Here is a 17784-nt window from a genome sequence, read left to right on the forward strand (position 1 = left end):
CCATTAGTGATATAATTATCATAAGTGTTTCATGCATTTAAAGTGCGTCGTGAACAATGGTCCTCCGAACAAAATGTGTCCTCACTAGGAAACGCACATTCGCAGCTTTTTACATTTACATTTTATTTGATTTATAAATATTACTTGCGTTGTTCTAAAAAATGTTTACATTTGAGTGTTTCTTTAATTTATATGTTATTTCATAAGTGTGCTTTTATTTTACTTTCTTTTTACTGTATTAATTTCGTTCTAAACACCATAATGAATTCATTATGCTAACTAACACAATGTTTAATGATTTAGGTACATTTTGAGATTGCAACAATACCCCGATAATGAGGATAACAGTCATCATTTTCACATCAACACTGTCTGAAAAGTGCCAGTTTGTTATTATATAAAACGCAAACGATACCTTGTCTTTTCAAGAGAAATCTGCAGCACCGACATCAAATCTGAAGCTCTTCATGTTGCGAGAGCCGCGACACAGAATGCAAGTTATGATTAAAAATTTCACAACAAATAAACTTGGGAAGCGAGTAAACTGAGGAAATATGGTAAAGCCATTAAACAGAATGATTAATAGCCTCTAATGGGGTCGTAGCTAAGAGTAAAATCAGCTTTGAGCTGATCAATTAGCTTAATGGATAAACTAACTTATATATTTTAATTGTCAATTAAATGCAAGAACCCAAATGATGCATCGCTTTTCATAATGGCCTTTTAATGGGGTTAGATATTCATTTCCCTTTGAATCCGCGGCTGCTTACAGAGCCGCTCGTGCCAATTGTGTCGCTTCTAACGACTCGGTTACAACAATGGAAAGTGGCATCTTAATGAATATTATGTAAATCTAATAACGACTGAGGTCATGTAATAAAGATTGTGCCCAAATGATATTCGTGTGAAGCCAGCTTCATCACGAGAGGAAACGCAGGAAATGACTTATGTGCACAGATCATGCACACACGATGATTTGTTTCTTAAACACTTTTAAAGAAGGAGAAACAAGAGTGAACCAACATGAAGGGGAATCTCCACCTAAACAGGAACATTATTTACCTTCTTAAAGAATTGGAAGATAACATTGTTTGTTCTGCTCCAGACAATATAAGTTTGTTGTGTTGTGGTCATTTTTATTATTTTTTTTCATACCTAATTGCAAATTAAAAGAATTTCTTCAAATTTTTTTGTTAAAAAATTAAAATTGAGCAGCGTTAACAGAGTATTCTGTGTCCTTTCTGTAATATTTTTGGACTAAATTGGGTGTCAGATCTGGAAGGTTATGTCTAAATATCTGGTGAATGTCTGGATTGTTCAAATTTATTTTTTAATAGTTGAAAGAGAAAATAAAACTGATTATATTATAGTACAATAATGGTAACTATCCCTAGACTCAGCCTGCGTCCTCTTACCGAAAATGTCAACAAATAACCTCGGAATACGTAAAAAATAAAAATGGGTGGAGTTGAAAGGTCGTTAAATAAACGATAGGATACTTTTATTATATTGCTAGCAAAATAAAATAATAATAAAAAAGATTTTTTGGTAATAATCTCAAGTAAAATGAAATAACTATAACCTTTTACTTGAGATTATTACCAAAAAAAATTATTCTCAATTTATTTATTTTTTTCATAAAATTCTCTCTGTTATACAAAATACTTATAGTTACCACATGTCAAGAGTAAAAAAGGCAAAAGTAAGGTATAGACTAGTGTATGTGGAGCACAAAGAGAGGCCCATTGATGGCAACATGAGACATTTGTTTGATGAGGCTGGTAGTATTTTTTCACGATCATTACTTTGTTCCATTTTGTAAAATCTAAAAGCCCCATCATACAGATATGAAAGCTAACTCCTCTCCTGCCATTATCAGCCAAGACTCACACAATGGACTATATATTCTTTGATCTCTAGAGGAAGCTATGGAAAGTAGACACACACTGGAGTTTTAATGGCTCTTTTTCTTTTACTTTGTACCTGACATGAAATATATATAGAAGACCGAAATCTCTGGAACAGTGTGATCATTTGGGATGAAATAAAAATGAGAAGTAAGGTTTTTAGAACCTAATGTTTTCATCACATTGATGGCTTAGATTTAGCCGCTCATTAACCAATGCAGGAGAAGTTGAGAGGACACACACCTTGAAAATACTTCATACAAAGCAGAAGTTACTTTAAAACTACGGCATCACAAAAAGTGTTACTAACTTTTTTACTGTCTTTTGGACAATTTCAGTTTTTTAACAATGCATCTTTCTTTCTTTGGCCACACTTCAGTCTGGTTCTTCTCGAGGTTTCTGCAGGATAGAATTATGTTTTTCTTAGTTGCCACTTTTTGCTCATTGTGATTCCCTAGAGTCTGTTTGTCTTGAGATAACTCTGTTGTGATTTAGCACTTTCAATAAAACTGAGTTGAATTGAAGAAAACTGTAGAAGTCAACAATGAAGAAGAAGAAGGACAAAGTGAGGATGAAAATGACAGGAGGACAACAATATAGACGACAAAGACGGTGACTAAGAGAACGACAAAGAAGACGGCGATGTTGAAATAGACATTGAGAAAGAAGAAAAAAGAGAACGAAGAAGAGGAGGACAGAATGGGTGATGGCCAAATACTCACTCAAAAAATAATTAATTTTAATAAAATGAAGGCAACATTTTAATAAAAGGCAACTGTAAAAGAAAATGTAGTAGAAGTTAAAGACTAAGAAAAAGATGTTGCTGAAGAACAGAATGCCGAAAATTTTTAGAAGGAAACAACAGCAATTAAAAATAAGAGAACGATTAATAAAAACAGAAGATTGAAGAAGACAATAAGGAGAAAGAAGACGTGTACTTAAGAAACTCATGAAGTGTGTAAGAGTTTTCTTTTTTAATCATGAAAACGTTCTTGAACTCCAATCCTTCGCCTCAGGGGTTGAATGTAACCTGTCGCCTGCCTGTCAAAATCTAAAAAACGAACTACAAACAAATCAAAAATGCTCCATCTTAAACAACAGATTTAGAGTTTGATGCATAACATGTGGAATGTTGAGTCGGTTTAAATAACTAAATTCACAAACAGAGCTGCGTCCCCCGCACACATCTACTGTAGATCCATCTCCCACTCACTCATTCAACACATCTTTCCATCCTGGGTTGCCAAGGTAGCAGTCACTGTAGCAGTCAGGAGGCTCCCACTCTCGGTTCCCAAGGCCCAGCTCCCACCAACACACATACATATGCCCACTTAGAAGCTCAGGGACAAACATGCATGAAAAACTCCCCCTCACGGTGGCTCCCTGAGCCTGAGGGCCAGTGGGCTACAACCTGAAATCGTGTGGGCCGATTGGTTGGCAGCGCTGGTGAGAGCGAGAGGGCATCGTGACAGACCGAAGAGTCCTTTCATTCTTGGATAACCCCCCCGTTACGTCAGAGTGCCAACTCTAAAGCATCCGCTCAGCAGCTCCACCTACCAACCCGGCAGCTTATTTGCCACGGACGGAGCGACCGGGGGACTGAACCCTGGTTCGAGGTGAGGGTCAAGAGGTGAGGCACGAGCCCTGAGGCACGTCCAACCTTTGGATCGTTGTCAGGAACACGGGACAGTCAAATCCCTGTGTGCTCCCTGTAAAGGACATATCTGGTGGAATGAAATGAGACAGTCTGTCTAATTTGAAGGTCACTAGAGAAGCCCTGTTACTGGGGAGGATCTTGGGACATTTAGTTCTGAGCACAAGATGGTGGAGGTCAGGGATGGGCGCTCAGACGAGAGTCTGGGTTTTCTTGGGACGTGATAACCTGAAAGTTTAATGTGTCCCGCTTTTTTGGTCCCTCACGGGTTTTGTACACACCTCACCTCTCATGGCCTCGCCCGGACAAAATACCTTCTCTTTGCACGACTTCTCACGAGAGTATCATGTTTTTTCTTGTTGTTTTTTTTATGTTTTTATTGATATTCTAGTCAACTTGACTGATTTTGCGTGAGGATGTCCAAATCTGGAGCTTACGTCAACCTGCATCCTGTCTGTCTGGAATTTTTTTTTTTTCTAATCTTCTCCTGTGCTTGTGTGGGATTTCTCCGGGCACTTCTTCTCCTCCCACTGTCTACAACATTCTTTCATATTTATCTGTGTGTGAACTGCTGTCTGTTCCTCTTATATGATCAACATCTTCCTGGAGAGTATAGTTTAACAAACTAATTATAACTTATATAGTCTCGTAACCTTCACTAGAAAGTTTGTGTCTTTCTACCAGTTAGAAAAATAACTCAAAAACAGATGAAATCGATGCAATGACACTTTTAGGACCAGGGTCCTTAAACTTTTTCCTCTGAGGGTCAGTTTGTTACAGATAACGTGCGACCGTCTCCAGGGAGCTTAAAGGTTAATAACCCTCTCTGGGATCTTCACAGAAAAAAAGTCAAGAAATGTATCAGTAAACTAACAAATAACCCTCAGTAGAAAGATTTAAAGATTTTAGGCCCTACATTGTTAACATCTTTCAAACCAAACCTTTTATGGAGAGCAAAAAAAAAAGGTCAAAAATAAAAAAAAAAGTCTTGATTTTTATTTAGCTACTATAGATATAATACTATGCTAATACTATATAAATAATTTAACCCCTAAAGTGAAAGGTTCTATTTTGTTGTCTCGTACTGTATATGAAAAAAAAAAGAAAAAAGTGTGGTATTGTTCAGGGGCCCCAATGTGGAGACAAGTTTTAGTTCGGGGACCACTGGTTTAGGATGTTGATAATTAGACAAGGAACTGATGAGTATATGTTGGTGGTGTTTCCATCTGGATTTAGAAAGGTTTTGATGGATGTAGTTTTAATCTATGGCTGCAAATCACATGCACTAGACCAGCCCAAAAAAAAGACAAAAACTTAAGTCACAATATTAAAGCTACTTTCATGTTACTGTGCAGTAAGTGTTGTTGTTGCAGTGGACATATCCTTTAACTGATTCAATCTTCTGTTTGATTTCTAGTCAAGGAATTCATCTTTCTCTGTGATTCAACAATTTATTTTAAATCACTGAAGTTGTTTTGATTGTGTGATCGTAGGATGTTTTTTTGTAAACCCTGCAAAATAAGCTCCGTGGCAAAGGTATGGGCTTTAAATGTTGCTTTTTCTTCTAGCTGGTTTTTGTGTGTATGTGTGAAAGTGTGTTTATAAAAGTAGGGACAAAAAAATCTTCTTGCATTGTTTCACTGTTCTGAGAAGCTACTATTTGAGAAACGTCATTGTTTTAAAGTTTTTTGTTGGACATCTGTTATAAAGCGATTTGCCTGAACTGTACAAGGAGAATATAAGATCTCTTCTCGGTTAGACTGACAAACCTGGAGCAGCAGCAGAGCTCCAGCCGTCTGTCCTCGAAGATCCTGCTTGGATGCATTTTTGATGCTGCAATACTTGCGGGTGCACTTGGTGTTCCGTACCAGAAATGGAACAACCATGAGACTAATGGAAGTTTGCTGCTAAAGCCACGGAGATATGCATGCGAAGCACAACCGAGCCCGGCAAACCCGAAATCCTTTTTTTTGGGACGTACAGTGCCCTTATGTAAGAATTGTTCACGCTGTAGGTTTTCACACTGTATCGAAGTGGCTGTCTGTCAGAGGTGCTCTGCTTTTAACTGCGCTACAGCTGACATCACAGTGCATCCATTTTTCATTGCCAACATCTGCTTGGCTTGCTACACTGTCACTTTAATTTGCATCTGTTTCCAAGATTCCGTGTTTAAAAACAACACGGGGAACCTTGTGATGGTCTTATGCACGATATAATCCAGACAATTTATTTTAAGGTCCAATGATTTATGTCAGTCAAATTCTAGCTTCAAGCAACCAGCTCGTGCCAAGGATAACCAACTGTACATTTAATTGCATTTATTTTTGGACTCTGATTTAATCCTATTTACAGTGTGTTAATGCAAACATCACCTTCATTTAAAGCAAGAAATACATTCGCTGATTATGCTTAAGTGTTTCCCTGCAGAGCATTTACAGCTAAGCCTTACCGGCCATTTAAACAGGTCTCGTTGCCTTGTTTTCTTACTATTTCAAATCATGATTTTAATGCCTTTAAAGAAATAAGAGTGAGTTCACTTCATTTCAGCGACAAAACTACCCATGATAAGGGAAAATGTGTTATTTAATTTGACAACATAAATGGCTACTTTGTTGTTTGTAACCTGACTGTAGGTAAAACCTCAAAGTAGATTATCTTTTTAATGCACGTGTATGCGCTTTATTTGATTGCATATTCAATGTCTAATCTGTGACATTACAAAGAAAATAATTATATTTACTTACTCAAATTACACCATGTAAAAATGTATGTAACGTATCACTGGATCACAGACAATTTTCATGAACAACTCTAGTACATTTAATTTAATTAATGAAATATTTATCGATTATAAAATCAAACAATTGTTGCTGATACATTTGTTTTTCTTTGAATTGTGACCCTAGTTCAAACCAGGAACAACTGTGGAGCTGCATTTTTGAAAGCTGTCAAAGTTGTGGGACGAAACACTTATTTTTGTAGCACAAAATACATTCAATACTTCCCACTGGTTTATGTTCATAAACTCACTAAAAAGCCCCAAGTGAAAAGCTTAGTAATCCTCTTAAATCACATTACAAACATAAATTGGGTTCATTTTTCAGCAACGATAACTATTATTAATAAAAAAAATTTTACACATCTTTTGTATTGTAGAAAATCTAGAACAAATACTGAGCGATTAATCGTGTGTTATTTAAGAGTTGTTATTAGTCTACTAAAAGTTAACTTGATTTGTTGATATACAATAGATTTCAGTGAAAGCTGAGTCTGGTATGTGTTCATAAAAAAATGAGAACCTTGTGTCTTCGGTGTGGCGACACCAGACAGAGGTAGCGAGCCAGACAGACAGGACGGTGGGACGGAGAGAACGTGGGGGAGAAGGAAAGAAATCCAGAGGTGGCTTTTATAGCGGTTGAAGTCAGTGAAGGTGACAGATGAAGCTGGAGCGTCTACGCCCGTCCAGGTCTCTCAGCACTCTGGTTCATCAGAGCTGACAGGAGCTGGTAGACAACAAGCTCAGGACCTGTCTGTCCTCTAAAAGCTCACATGCTCACAACATGTCAGCACAATTTCACAGGTTTGCCAAACAAAAATGCTTATTGTCAGACTCTTCAGGCTCTTCCACCTATTTTTTTTTTTTTAATATTTAAACTCTTACCAACACAATGTTAAACTATTGTTAAGTGTTTCTGAATTGACAAAAATATTACAGCAACTTAATATGTTCTTCATGAGGCTGTTAAGAGCTAACAAACTCTTATTTTTAAGGTCAGAGATCAATAATTGATTAAAAAAACAATTAAACAAAAACAAGCTGGGTACTATTGTCAAGAGTCAGAAAGATAATGTGGAAAAGATTTAATTGTTTTTATTTCCCACTAGAGGCTTAAAAATGATTTTTTTTAATTGTTTCAATTTAAAGGGCAACGAATGTGATGATTTAAGTGTGTCTTAAATAGATGTTGGACTCTATTGTATCATCAGTGTCTGTTTGTACAAAACTCTCTTTCCATTGAAATATTGACATTAGAAATGATCTTAAGCCCCGCCCACTGAAAACACTTTGCTTTTTTGTAGGTGAAATCTTGTTTAAAATAACCACACCCACTGTGCTGTGATTGGTCAAACATTAAGGTCACCGTGCCTCATTAATCTCAGAACTCTCCACCTCCAATAGACTTGTTGTGTAAACAAAGCGGGGCATGATTACAGCTGGCTGGAGGAGGAGTGAAGCCATTATTACGTCATAATGCACTGCGCTCTTGTAACCTCTCGTTCGCTGAGATTTCAGATGGGGAAGTAATAAGTTCAAGACATGGTCATGATGAGAGACTTACTGCATCTTAGAGAGGAAGACTACAACATTTGAAACATGAGAGTGAGTCAAGAGAGTTGGAGTTTGACATTAGTTTCCCTTTAAGATATATTTATTTGGTTAACATCATAAATGTCTGTGCTTAAGATAAAGAAATGCTGTAACATACAAGTCTTTAATAGACATTTATTCAGATTGAGCCTCAGGTTTTGAGTGATTAAATGTATGTTTTAGTTCTGCTCAGAAAAAGGAAATCCAGACCGATGATGATGGCTCCTTTGGTATCCAATTGTAATTCTTGGTCACAGCATCCTTCAATGTATTGGTGAATCTGGACTGCAGTTTGGAGCCTCTTCCAGCAAAGAGGGGTAAAAAAAAAAACAACTCCTTAAGTGGCAGCAAAGTGCGGCAGAGATGTATTTCTGAAGCCAAAGTAGAAATATTTTGGCTCCAGCTAATCTTTTAAATTTAATTAAATGCAGCGAGGTTTTTTACTTCCTGCATTAATGCCTCACTTGTCTGCCATCCAAGAATGGCTTTGCTGATCTTGACTGCCTGACTGCCCGGTGCTCTTTAATGAGATTATCAGAAGAAGAGTGTCAGTAAGTAGGATCTAAAATGAAAGCCATTATGGAGCATTATCCATGAGATTCACTCACCCAGCCCCCAATCCATCTGCTGTATGACCACCCACACAGCCGCTATACCCAGATTACCGCCACGATTAGCTCCGCCAAGTACTTCTTAATTTAAACACCTCTGGAGAACATGTGGCACTTTGCTGCTTTGTCGAGCCGCAGCGCAAGAACACTCGCACAAACACGGGTGCAAGGTTTGTCCTTGACACAACCTCTTCGGCTGGGAAAGACTCCAGTCGTTTCTCCCTGTACGCACTTCTGGTTAAGTTTACTTTCTTACTCATTTCAGCTGGTTAACGTGCACAAAGGAAATAAAACTTATAAACACCATTTTAATTTGGCCAAATTTTAAATTATTTTTGCTATTAAATGATAAAAAAAAGGAGGAAGATTGACCTGTTATCTTGTCGCGAACGAGTTTGCAGGACTCAATCTCGCCGATGCTGCCGAACAGGCTGCGGAACTCCTCCTGGGTCATGTTCTGCGGTAGGTAGTTGACAATGAGGTTAGTTTTGCTGTCGTCGTTTGTCGGGCCCGTCTGCATGGGCGAGGGGCACCCGCGGCTGTTGGTGGTCGGCCCATTAGCTGTGTTGCCTCCTCCGCTGGGGCCATTTGTCACTGCAGCCTCCATGTTACTAATGATCTGGGAAAGGAAGAAGACGGAGAGGAAACATGTGAAGAAGAAGAAGAAGAAGAAGAAAATAGGCTCTGTAGCATTTCATGCATGCACTTTAAAAAGAGGCGTGACTTTTACTTATGTACTTTCGGTTTGAGAAGATATGAATTTAAAACCCTTTAAAAGTGAGGTCAGGGTTTTTAGAAACATCTTTACCAAAATAAAGATATTTAACTGCAATAATCTGGTTCTTGTTATTTCATAAATGTTCTGTTTGATATATTTCATCTACATTCTGGTTGGTTTATCATCTTTTCATCATATTTTAAAATTCATTTCTTTGAGAATTTATGGACACCAAGTATTATATCACTAACCTTTTACCAAAATGACGTAAAAAATAAGATTACTTAAATCATCTATTGACATTAATAGTCAATTGAGTATTAATTATTTTCATCACAAAAGCATGAAATTAGATTTCCTAATCTGTAGCCACAAATTGTAAAATGGTGCACTTTTGTCGCGAAAATATAATCTAAAATGTTAAAACTAGAGGTTCATTAAAAACTAGTTTATTTGAGCAGCACTACACACTTAAGACTTAGGACATATTTACAAGACAGTAGCAGCAAATAATGCATTTCACATTAACCTTTGCTTTAATTAGGAAAAACACTTAATTTAATCAATACATATAAGATTCTTGCTTTTTACTCTATTATCAGTAAAATAATTTTCAGTAAGGTGTAGGTGTAAAAGGCAACATTACCTCTAACATCCAAATACACAAACATAAAACAAAACATTGATTCCTCTAATAGCTTGTGCTCTTGAATATGTGAACATAACACAAGGTCAGTCCTTCACACACTTGTCTTTACAAACTGCTGCTGCTGTGTTAATAGTTAATAGAAGAAAGCTCATAAAAGCATCTTGACATTACCATAGAAAATAAATCTACGCATCTGGAAAACGAAGACACAAAGTTTTTCTCTTGTTCGTTTTGGATTAATTAACACATGTTGCAGCACCTTTTGTTAATTCCATCCCAGAGTAATGTTTGTGTGTTTGTCAGCCGAGCCTCTATTTTTAACCAGCTCCAGCAGACAACTGGCTGGTGGTTGTGGTGGTGGTGGTGGGGGGTGGTTTTCTGGTAGAAGAAGAACAACAGCCATGTCTTATTTGACTCTATTTATGGATTATGAGAAGGCCCGACCTGTGTTCTAATAATATCACTCAAAGTGGATTTTAACCGTTTAACAATTTGTCCAGAAATAGTTTTCAAAAACCCATTTTAGATGTTTACAATTCTGATGCTCTAATCTATTTTTAGAAATTGGACGAAGTGGTGAAGAGGATAGCCAACAATCATCTGCCTGAGGCGAGCATGCTTCTAAAGATACCGCCACACGACGTATATTACTCAACAAAAATAGTATTTTACGCTATTTTTTAAGGCAAGAATAAAGCTTAAATGCTGCCAAATTAAACATCGACATATCATAAAGTGAGCGTCGGTTTGGATTAATTGTAATATGTCTTGGACTTTACTATATTATTGTATTTTTCACATTTAATCCAAGTGTTTAGCATCAGCACAAACATAAATTGAGTCCTAAATCTGCCTCCGTCCTCTCATTTTATTCAGACAGACACAAGCAGACAGCTCTGTTTTCCTGCACATCTCCAGTTAGAATAATGAGTAAAAGTGTGCACATCTCTCCTTCACACACACACACACACACACACACACACACACACACACACACACACACACACACACACACACACACACACACACACACACACACACACACACACACACACACACACACACACACACACACACACACACACACACACACACACACACACACACACACAATAGTCTGTGCCCATAGCGGAAAAAAAACAAATAGACAAGGAGACGTCTAACAGCACAGAAGATGAGAGTTGCATGCAAATTGTTCTCTCTGACAAAACCTTCCCTGCTCATCACTCTAAACCAACAGAAAGAGGGGCAGAAAAAGACAGCAGCGAGAGAGAGAGAGGAGAGAGAGAGTGACAGAGCGAGGCTGTGCACAACTGTGTCCAAGCATGGCTGTGTTGCTTTGGAGGGTCTGTTTGTATTCCCCGCTGAGCTCCGTTCTACCAGGGACTTTCAACTCGGTGGGACATTTTTTCTGAGGAGTTTTTACACCAAAATGGTTCCCTCTAATTAGCAGAGACCCGCTGAGTCCCAGTGGCCAATTATACTCTTCTCCTCGTCCCTGCCCACCAGCAGTTGTGCTGCTCAGCAGTCCACTTCATGTCGGTGGCGAACACTCTGACTGTTGAGTCCGGCGCTGTTGAGAGAGCTCATTTCACATCCTGCTGACTGTGGACAACACCAGCCGGCTCACGTCCTCCATCTCAAGACGCTGAAGGCAACTAGAGCTACTTTTAACCAGCAGCACAGCAACTCTAACATCACTGACCTACCATCGTCCATAGTTGCATTTCTCACGCACGTTCTATTCATTATTAGTGTTATAATTGCAGCTTTCTAACAATAATAATCCCTCGCTTAAGATGTTGGTTTGTATTAGCTTGTTCGCTAAAGTTTATCCAAATGTTCAAGGATTATGTTGCAATGATTATTTCTTATCACCAACTCCAGGCCATTTAGACTACACTTAAATACTTCACTATTCGTTTGTAAAGGTTTTAATAGCATTTAAGTGCTCGGTTATCTTTGAATAGATGTTTCTTTCATCTAAAATCAATAAAGAGAAAAGAACAATTTAGTGTTATCAATCAAACAGTAGCAGCAAAATAATTAGTCCTATTAAATTTATTATCAATAATAATGTTTATTTGAATCCATTTCAGCCATTGGTGCATGAAACATAATTTTAAAGTAAAAGAATCTAAAGATTTGAGCCTAAAAATGACAAATACTAGTTAAAGTTCAAATACTACAGTTTAATATTTGTGTATTGCGAAAGAAGTAGATCATTTAACCATTACTACTCCAAATATATTTACAGGTAACCTGGGTTTATTTTAATCATATGTGTTTGGCTTTATTAAACAAATTTGCAATATAAATTCCATTTTAAATATAATTCAACTTCAGATTAGTTTTTTTTAATGAAATATTAGAAAAGAAAATGAACTTTGAACTGTTGGACTATTTGAAACATGTATAACAACTTTCACTTCTGGCCTTTTTTATTTTATTTTTTTTTAACCTTTAGCCAGTTGATATGTTAGATGTCTTGGTGTTTTTAAAGGACTTAAATACGTTCTACATTGAAACTGAAATTAACATTTCTTTATCAGTAATGGTTATAGTGAAAAAAAGCAAACATTGCTGATTAATTTGCCTTCTAACAGTATTACAATAGCCTCTGAACTCACTTTCAGACTTAAAAGAATGTTCTCTTTGTCTCCGTTAATTCATCGCTGCTTCTTTGTGCATTAAGACTTTAACTGTTGTGAGAAATAATAATTCTGTAAATGTTTTTAATCAAAGATTATTCAGATTAACCTATTTAATCGCCTATGCTAGTGCTGCTGAATCTGCTTTGTGCTTGTTTGTTTTTACATTAAATTAACTTTGATTTTACAGACTATTTTAAGATCACAATGATTTTATGACTATTTTAATATGAAGATGATTTTATGACTATTTTAAGTCTATTTTTCTTTAAACCTCTGCAGCAATAGAGTATTTAAAATGGACCTGCGAGGCCTAAAACAATGTTTAAGTAGCTATAAATGATAATCTACTTGGAGCCAGTGAGCAAATGTATAAGACCTGAAGAGAAAAATGCATTTTGGAAGAGTAACTTAACCAAGAATATTTAAGTCATGCTCATGTTTGTGTGTAGAAATGCTAGCTATGAGGCACAAAGGAACTGGTGAAACCTTTTCCCTCCTAAAACCATGTCTACTGTCTCTCCGCTCCATCAATATCTGCTCCACTTTCCATTGTCTCCGTCAGCAGCGTCACTGTCAGTGTGCATTCATGTAAACACAGCGCGAAAATCAGATCATATTACTTCATGGGTGTGTAAAATGGCAGGGCCATCCATTTGGCAGCAGTCGTCTCCTTACCATCTTTGGCTGCGTCAGCAATCCCTTCTCTGCCCAGCCCTGGAGCTGTGGGAGCTCCGCCTGACGCCACTGTGTCTCTGTCGACCCCTATGGAGCACAGGGAGGGAGGGAGGGAGGCAGAGCCCACAGTCAGCTTCATACACTTTACAAGGTTACAGTTGTAACGGGATTTGGGGAGCAGCAAAGGAGGTGGAGGGTGGAGGATGGAGGATGGAGGGGGGCAATGGATGGATGCAGTGTACCTTGACAGTCATTCTCGCAGTCAAACTAAAACTACCAGCTCTTTCTTTTTCAACATGCCCTGACCCAATTCCATCTTCACTTTTAAAAGCGATTTAAGCAGTTTTTACCCATCAAATAAAACAAATACATTAAGTTAAAACATTTTTTTTATTAATATGTAATGAATGTACAAATATAAATTGGACTAAACTACTGACTCCTTCAAGAAACATCTTAAGACATTTTTAATTGTTCAGGCTTTTCCTTGATTTTTTTTATCAGTGTTATCTTGCCCTTTTAAGTATATACTTTATTGAATATTGTTTTGATTGTTTAAACTCTTTGTGACCCTGGTCTAGAAAAGCGCTATACAAATAAAAATGACTTACTTACTTACTTACTAAACAGGCAGAAAATAACAAAGAAAAATCACCTAAAATCACCTTAAAAGACTGTAAGCACATCTTGAATTCAGAAGGCATTTAAAACAATTTGAAATGAGTCCAGGGAAAAAAAAAAGAAAAGACAATCCTATTTAGTGGTGATGAAAAATGCTTGTTTTGATAATAATCTGTGTTGGCATGATTCATGATGTGTAATGTCAAACAATTACTCAGTTCGTCTATTAATCTGGAAGCGTATTGGTTTTTACACATGATTAAGAGTATGTGGCTGGTTGAAAATTGGGAGCATCTGCTGGCGGTGGACTTGCTGCTGGAGGCAGGAGTGATGCTGCCTCCTCGTCTCCGCTGATCAAATCTGCTCTCGCCCTCAGAGCAGTGAGAGGAATATTTTAGCATTAATGCTAAATGTCTTCCATGAGAATCTCATTAAAATGTGGGTTGGAGCTAATTTTGTATTGCAGTGGCTGGAGAAATGTCATAAAATATAAGTTAATGTTATGTATTATTGAATCATTCAATAAAAAAAAGGTATAAAATCTGATCATTCAAAGCCTGGTTTCATGTATTCAGGTACGGCTGATAGATAATCTGCTCATGTCAGTCACCGCCGTGCTCTGGAGCCGGCAATGACCTCAGGTTTATGGGTTTATAATGAGGGGTTCCCTCTTGCTTTTCTGTTGGCAAACAAGCCCAACGGATGAAGACACAGACACGCCACAAATGAGCAGGGAGTCTGTTCACCGGCTTAAACGCCCAGAGCTATCTATGGATGCTACAAGCAGCCAATTTACCGGGAGGAGAGGAAGAGAGGCTGGATGACCTCTGCCTTCATTTACTCATCGGGAGAGACAAAGGGATGGAGTGAGGGATCAGATGGGAGGAGGGAGGAGAGGCGAAGGCTGAGTAATGGGGAAGACACTTCTAATACTTCAAAGAAAAGGAGGGAGACGGAGGTGGGGGAGGAGAACCTGAACATGTTCTGTTGTCAATGTGTCTCTAAGACGAAGGGAAGGGAATTCATAATGGAACTTTAAATGAGAACGTACTGTCAGAATGGAAGGAAAACAAGAGGTGTCTCTGCAGAACAGTTGAGAAATGTAGATTTGATATATCACGGGTTCAATCCCAGCCATTTTAATATGGAGACTGCTTGAATACTTCCTAAATTAGGACTGTGATGCCTTCAGATACTTCATCCTATACGTAACAATAAGGGCTGTATCTATGTCACAACCATCTTGATTTAAAATATTATTCGACATATAGAAAAATACTTATCTACTGTAACAATAAAACATTTTTAGTATACACATGAATTTAATAAAGACGTGATTGATATGTGATATAATACAATCTGTCATCAGGTTTTGAATAAGTTGCTTCTCCTGTTCTTGTAATTCAAAAACTAAATAATAGCATTTAAAAAATGTTTTACTGAGAAACGTGCTGTATACAAAACACTGAAATATGTTGTGGTTGAATTAGAGAATATAAAAACAAAATAATACAAAATGAATAAAAATAGATAAATGAAAAATAATAAAATAAAAATACAGGACAATACTTGAATATCAATGGCCATTCTAAAATACAACAACTGTGATTTTCTTTAAAATACTTAAAAAACTAAAATGTCATGAATAATTAGTTATTATTCTTTAATACATGCTTCAAATGGTTAAAATATTGCAATACATTTGTGAACATAAATAAAAATGTAATTTGAATTTGGACAAATTGGTAGCTAGATTTATACTTAACCGGAAAGTATACATATATCTCTTATATATTTGAAATAAAACCAACTTTAGCACATTTAAGTACATATTTTTCACGTGTTTATTTTACTTACTTATGATGATCTGTCATTCTTTGTTAAGCACAGCAGACTTTAAAGGTGGGGTATGAGATGTTTTCCTGAAGCATGTTAAACTATATTGCTTTAAATCTCCTACAATCCATGACTAGAAAAAAAACATCTACAGAATAATATAAACATGGGTTTCCTGTTGTAAAAACACCTTCCAATTACTTTATCTGATCCATCAAAATGATTGGATGGTGCCTTGTCAAACAAAACTATTTGTCCCTCCCCCTCCTCTGTCTCGCCTCTTCTATTCTCACTTTAATCAACTGTTCTTATCAGCCACAGATTACTTAATGCACAGTATTGTAGCTTAAACCTTATGGCAATATCACCCCACCTCTGAGGTTCAATAAACCTATATAAAATGCTTTTTGTATAAATATCAAGCCACCTTTCATCACAATATCAAATCATATATAATTTTTATTTCGCTTTTTCACTTTGGAAAATGTGTAAATATGTGAGAAATATCACAATTAAAGGTTTGTTTGAATAGTCAATTCTTTAAATTCCTTTTTTTAACGCCTTGCAAGCTAAAACAAACAGTAAAACATCCTTAAATATGCTTTAAACCTGGATCCTTATTTATTTAGTCTAAAAGTATTGACTCAGTTCACAGCAAAACCTCCACATAAGTCGTCTACGATATGCTACATAAAGATGGGAAGCTACCCTGAAAAGCAAATGTTAGACGGAGGTGAAACATCCAGATCATTCCGTAAGCTGTCTGTTTGCATACTGAAACCTTTTAGATGAGGACGGATCTCTGCGGCAAACACACCGCTTTCAAAATGTGTGATGATGAAAATGTAGGAAGCGGCGAGCGGATGCACGAGTCTTCATTTCCATAACTAACGTATAGAACACCTCAGCTTGATGTTGGCAAATATTACTTTTCTAACAAGTGATTCTAAATTTATGTATCAATCTTTTTCTAAACGCAGCCCACTGCTCAATATTCAGCGCTCAGACGTTCAATAACACAAACACGGCAGCAGCCAAAGCAGGCACATACACAAGCATACGGTTTCATCCGTCTTCATATTCCGGCTGTCCTTGCATTTATCACATGAACACCCATGGATCTCCAGATAAAAATCTCAAATAACACTGGAATAAGGGTGCAATGCAATTACTTTCACCAGCCATTGAGATGAAAAACTGCTCATGGATACATTTTCAATTATTCAGGGAATACATTTCAGTCAGTGCTCAGATGCTGGGAAAACTTATTATATAATCAATACACTCTATAACGCCATTAATATTTCATGCCATAAAAGTGCTTCCTGTCTCCTCGGGCTCTTGGCTAGTGGTGTCTGGGAGTTACAGTCAAACACAAGGAGGATTATCCACCTTCAGCCAGGAAGTATACATTAGTTCATGCTTTCTAAATTGCAACCAATATTTATATATTTATTTGCTGCATTGTGATCGATAACGGCGCTCACTCGGTGCGAAGCGAGTCCAAATGAACAGTGAATACCACCGAAATGTTAGCCAAGGTCTTTATTGCCCTTTTCACCCTAGTCACCCTTTACATTTTCAAACCAGCCACAGTACACTTGTGTACTGTAGTGTGTAGCTGTTCTCCTCAAACAATCAATGAATGCTGATTTGGCAACGATGTATAGAGGCTGGAGAATGTGAGACAGAAAGCATCAGTCTTTCCACAGCCAGAAGCTACAAAATGGAGTCAATGTGCAAAGTCTGTCTTGCTAGATTTATTCATAATGTGTAACATTCAGTTTGCTAAAGAAAACCTGTAGATTCTTACGTGAGATAACACTACGGATCTACCGTAGAAGAAGGTGTGACATTTGATGGACCTTGCTTTCTTCCACAGCATGGTTTTGATGATCTTCAGAAGAGGTATTTTCCAGATATTTGCTTTTCTTAATGAGCCAAATCACACGTAACAACTTAACGTATTATCTTAAGATGATGCAGTGGACACTCCTGGCTCGACGACAGGTTCAGGCCGGTTATAAAATGTTTTGTTCTTAAAAAATAGGCGTGGCCGACTGTTCCCAAAGACATTCAGAAGTTATGAA

The 17784-nt window shown here is 37.2% G+C and overlaps 1 protein-coding gene across 2 annotated transcripts in view; it reads right to left on the bottom strand.

Annotated features, from left to right (window-relative positions):
* Positions 1–17784, bottom strand: part of elavl4 (ELAV like neuron-specific RNA binding protein 4) — an 84870-nt gene that overhangs the window by 37269 nt on the left and 29817 nt on the right. For both annotated transcript variants that reach the window (XM_087783721.1, XM_087783717.1), the window contains exons 3-4: positions 13238–13324; positions 8914–9160 (exon numbers count right to left, since the gene is read on the bottom strand). In XM_087783721.1, the coding sequence (XP_087639847.1) occupies positions 8914–9160; positions 13238–13324 (334 nt within the window). The remainder of the gene's footprint in view (positions 1–8913; positions 9161–13237; positions 13325–17784) is intronic.

The sequence above is a fragment of the Callionymus lyra genome, chromosome 2 (assembly GCF_982586985.1).
Source record: "Callionymus lyra chromosome 2, fCalLyr1.hap1.1, whole genome shotgun sequence".
Classification (NCBI taxonomy): domain Eukaryota; kingdom Metazoa; phylum Chordata; class Actinopteri; order Syngnathiformes; family Callionymidae; genus Callionymus; species Callionymus lyra.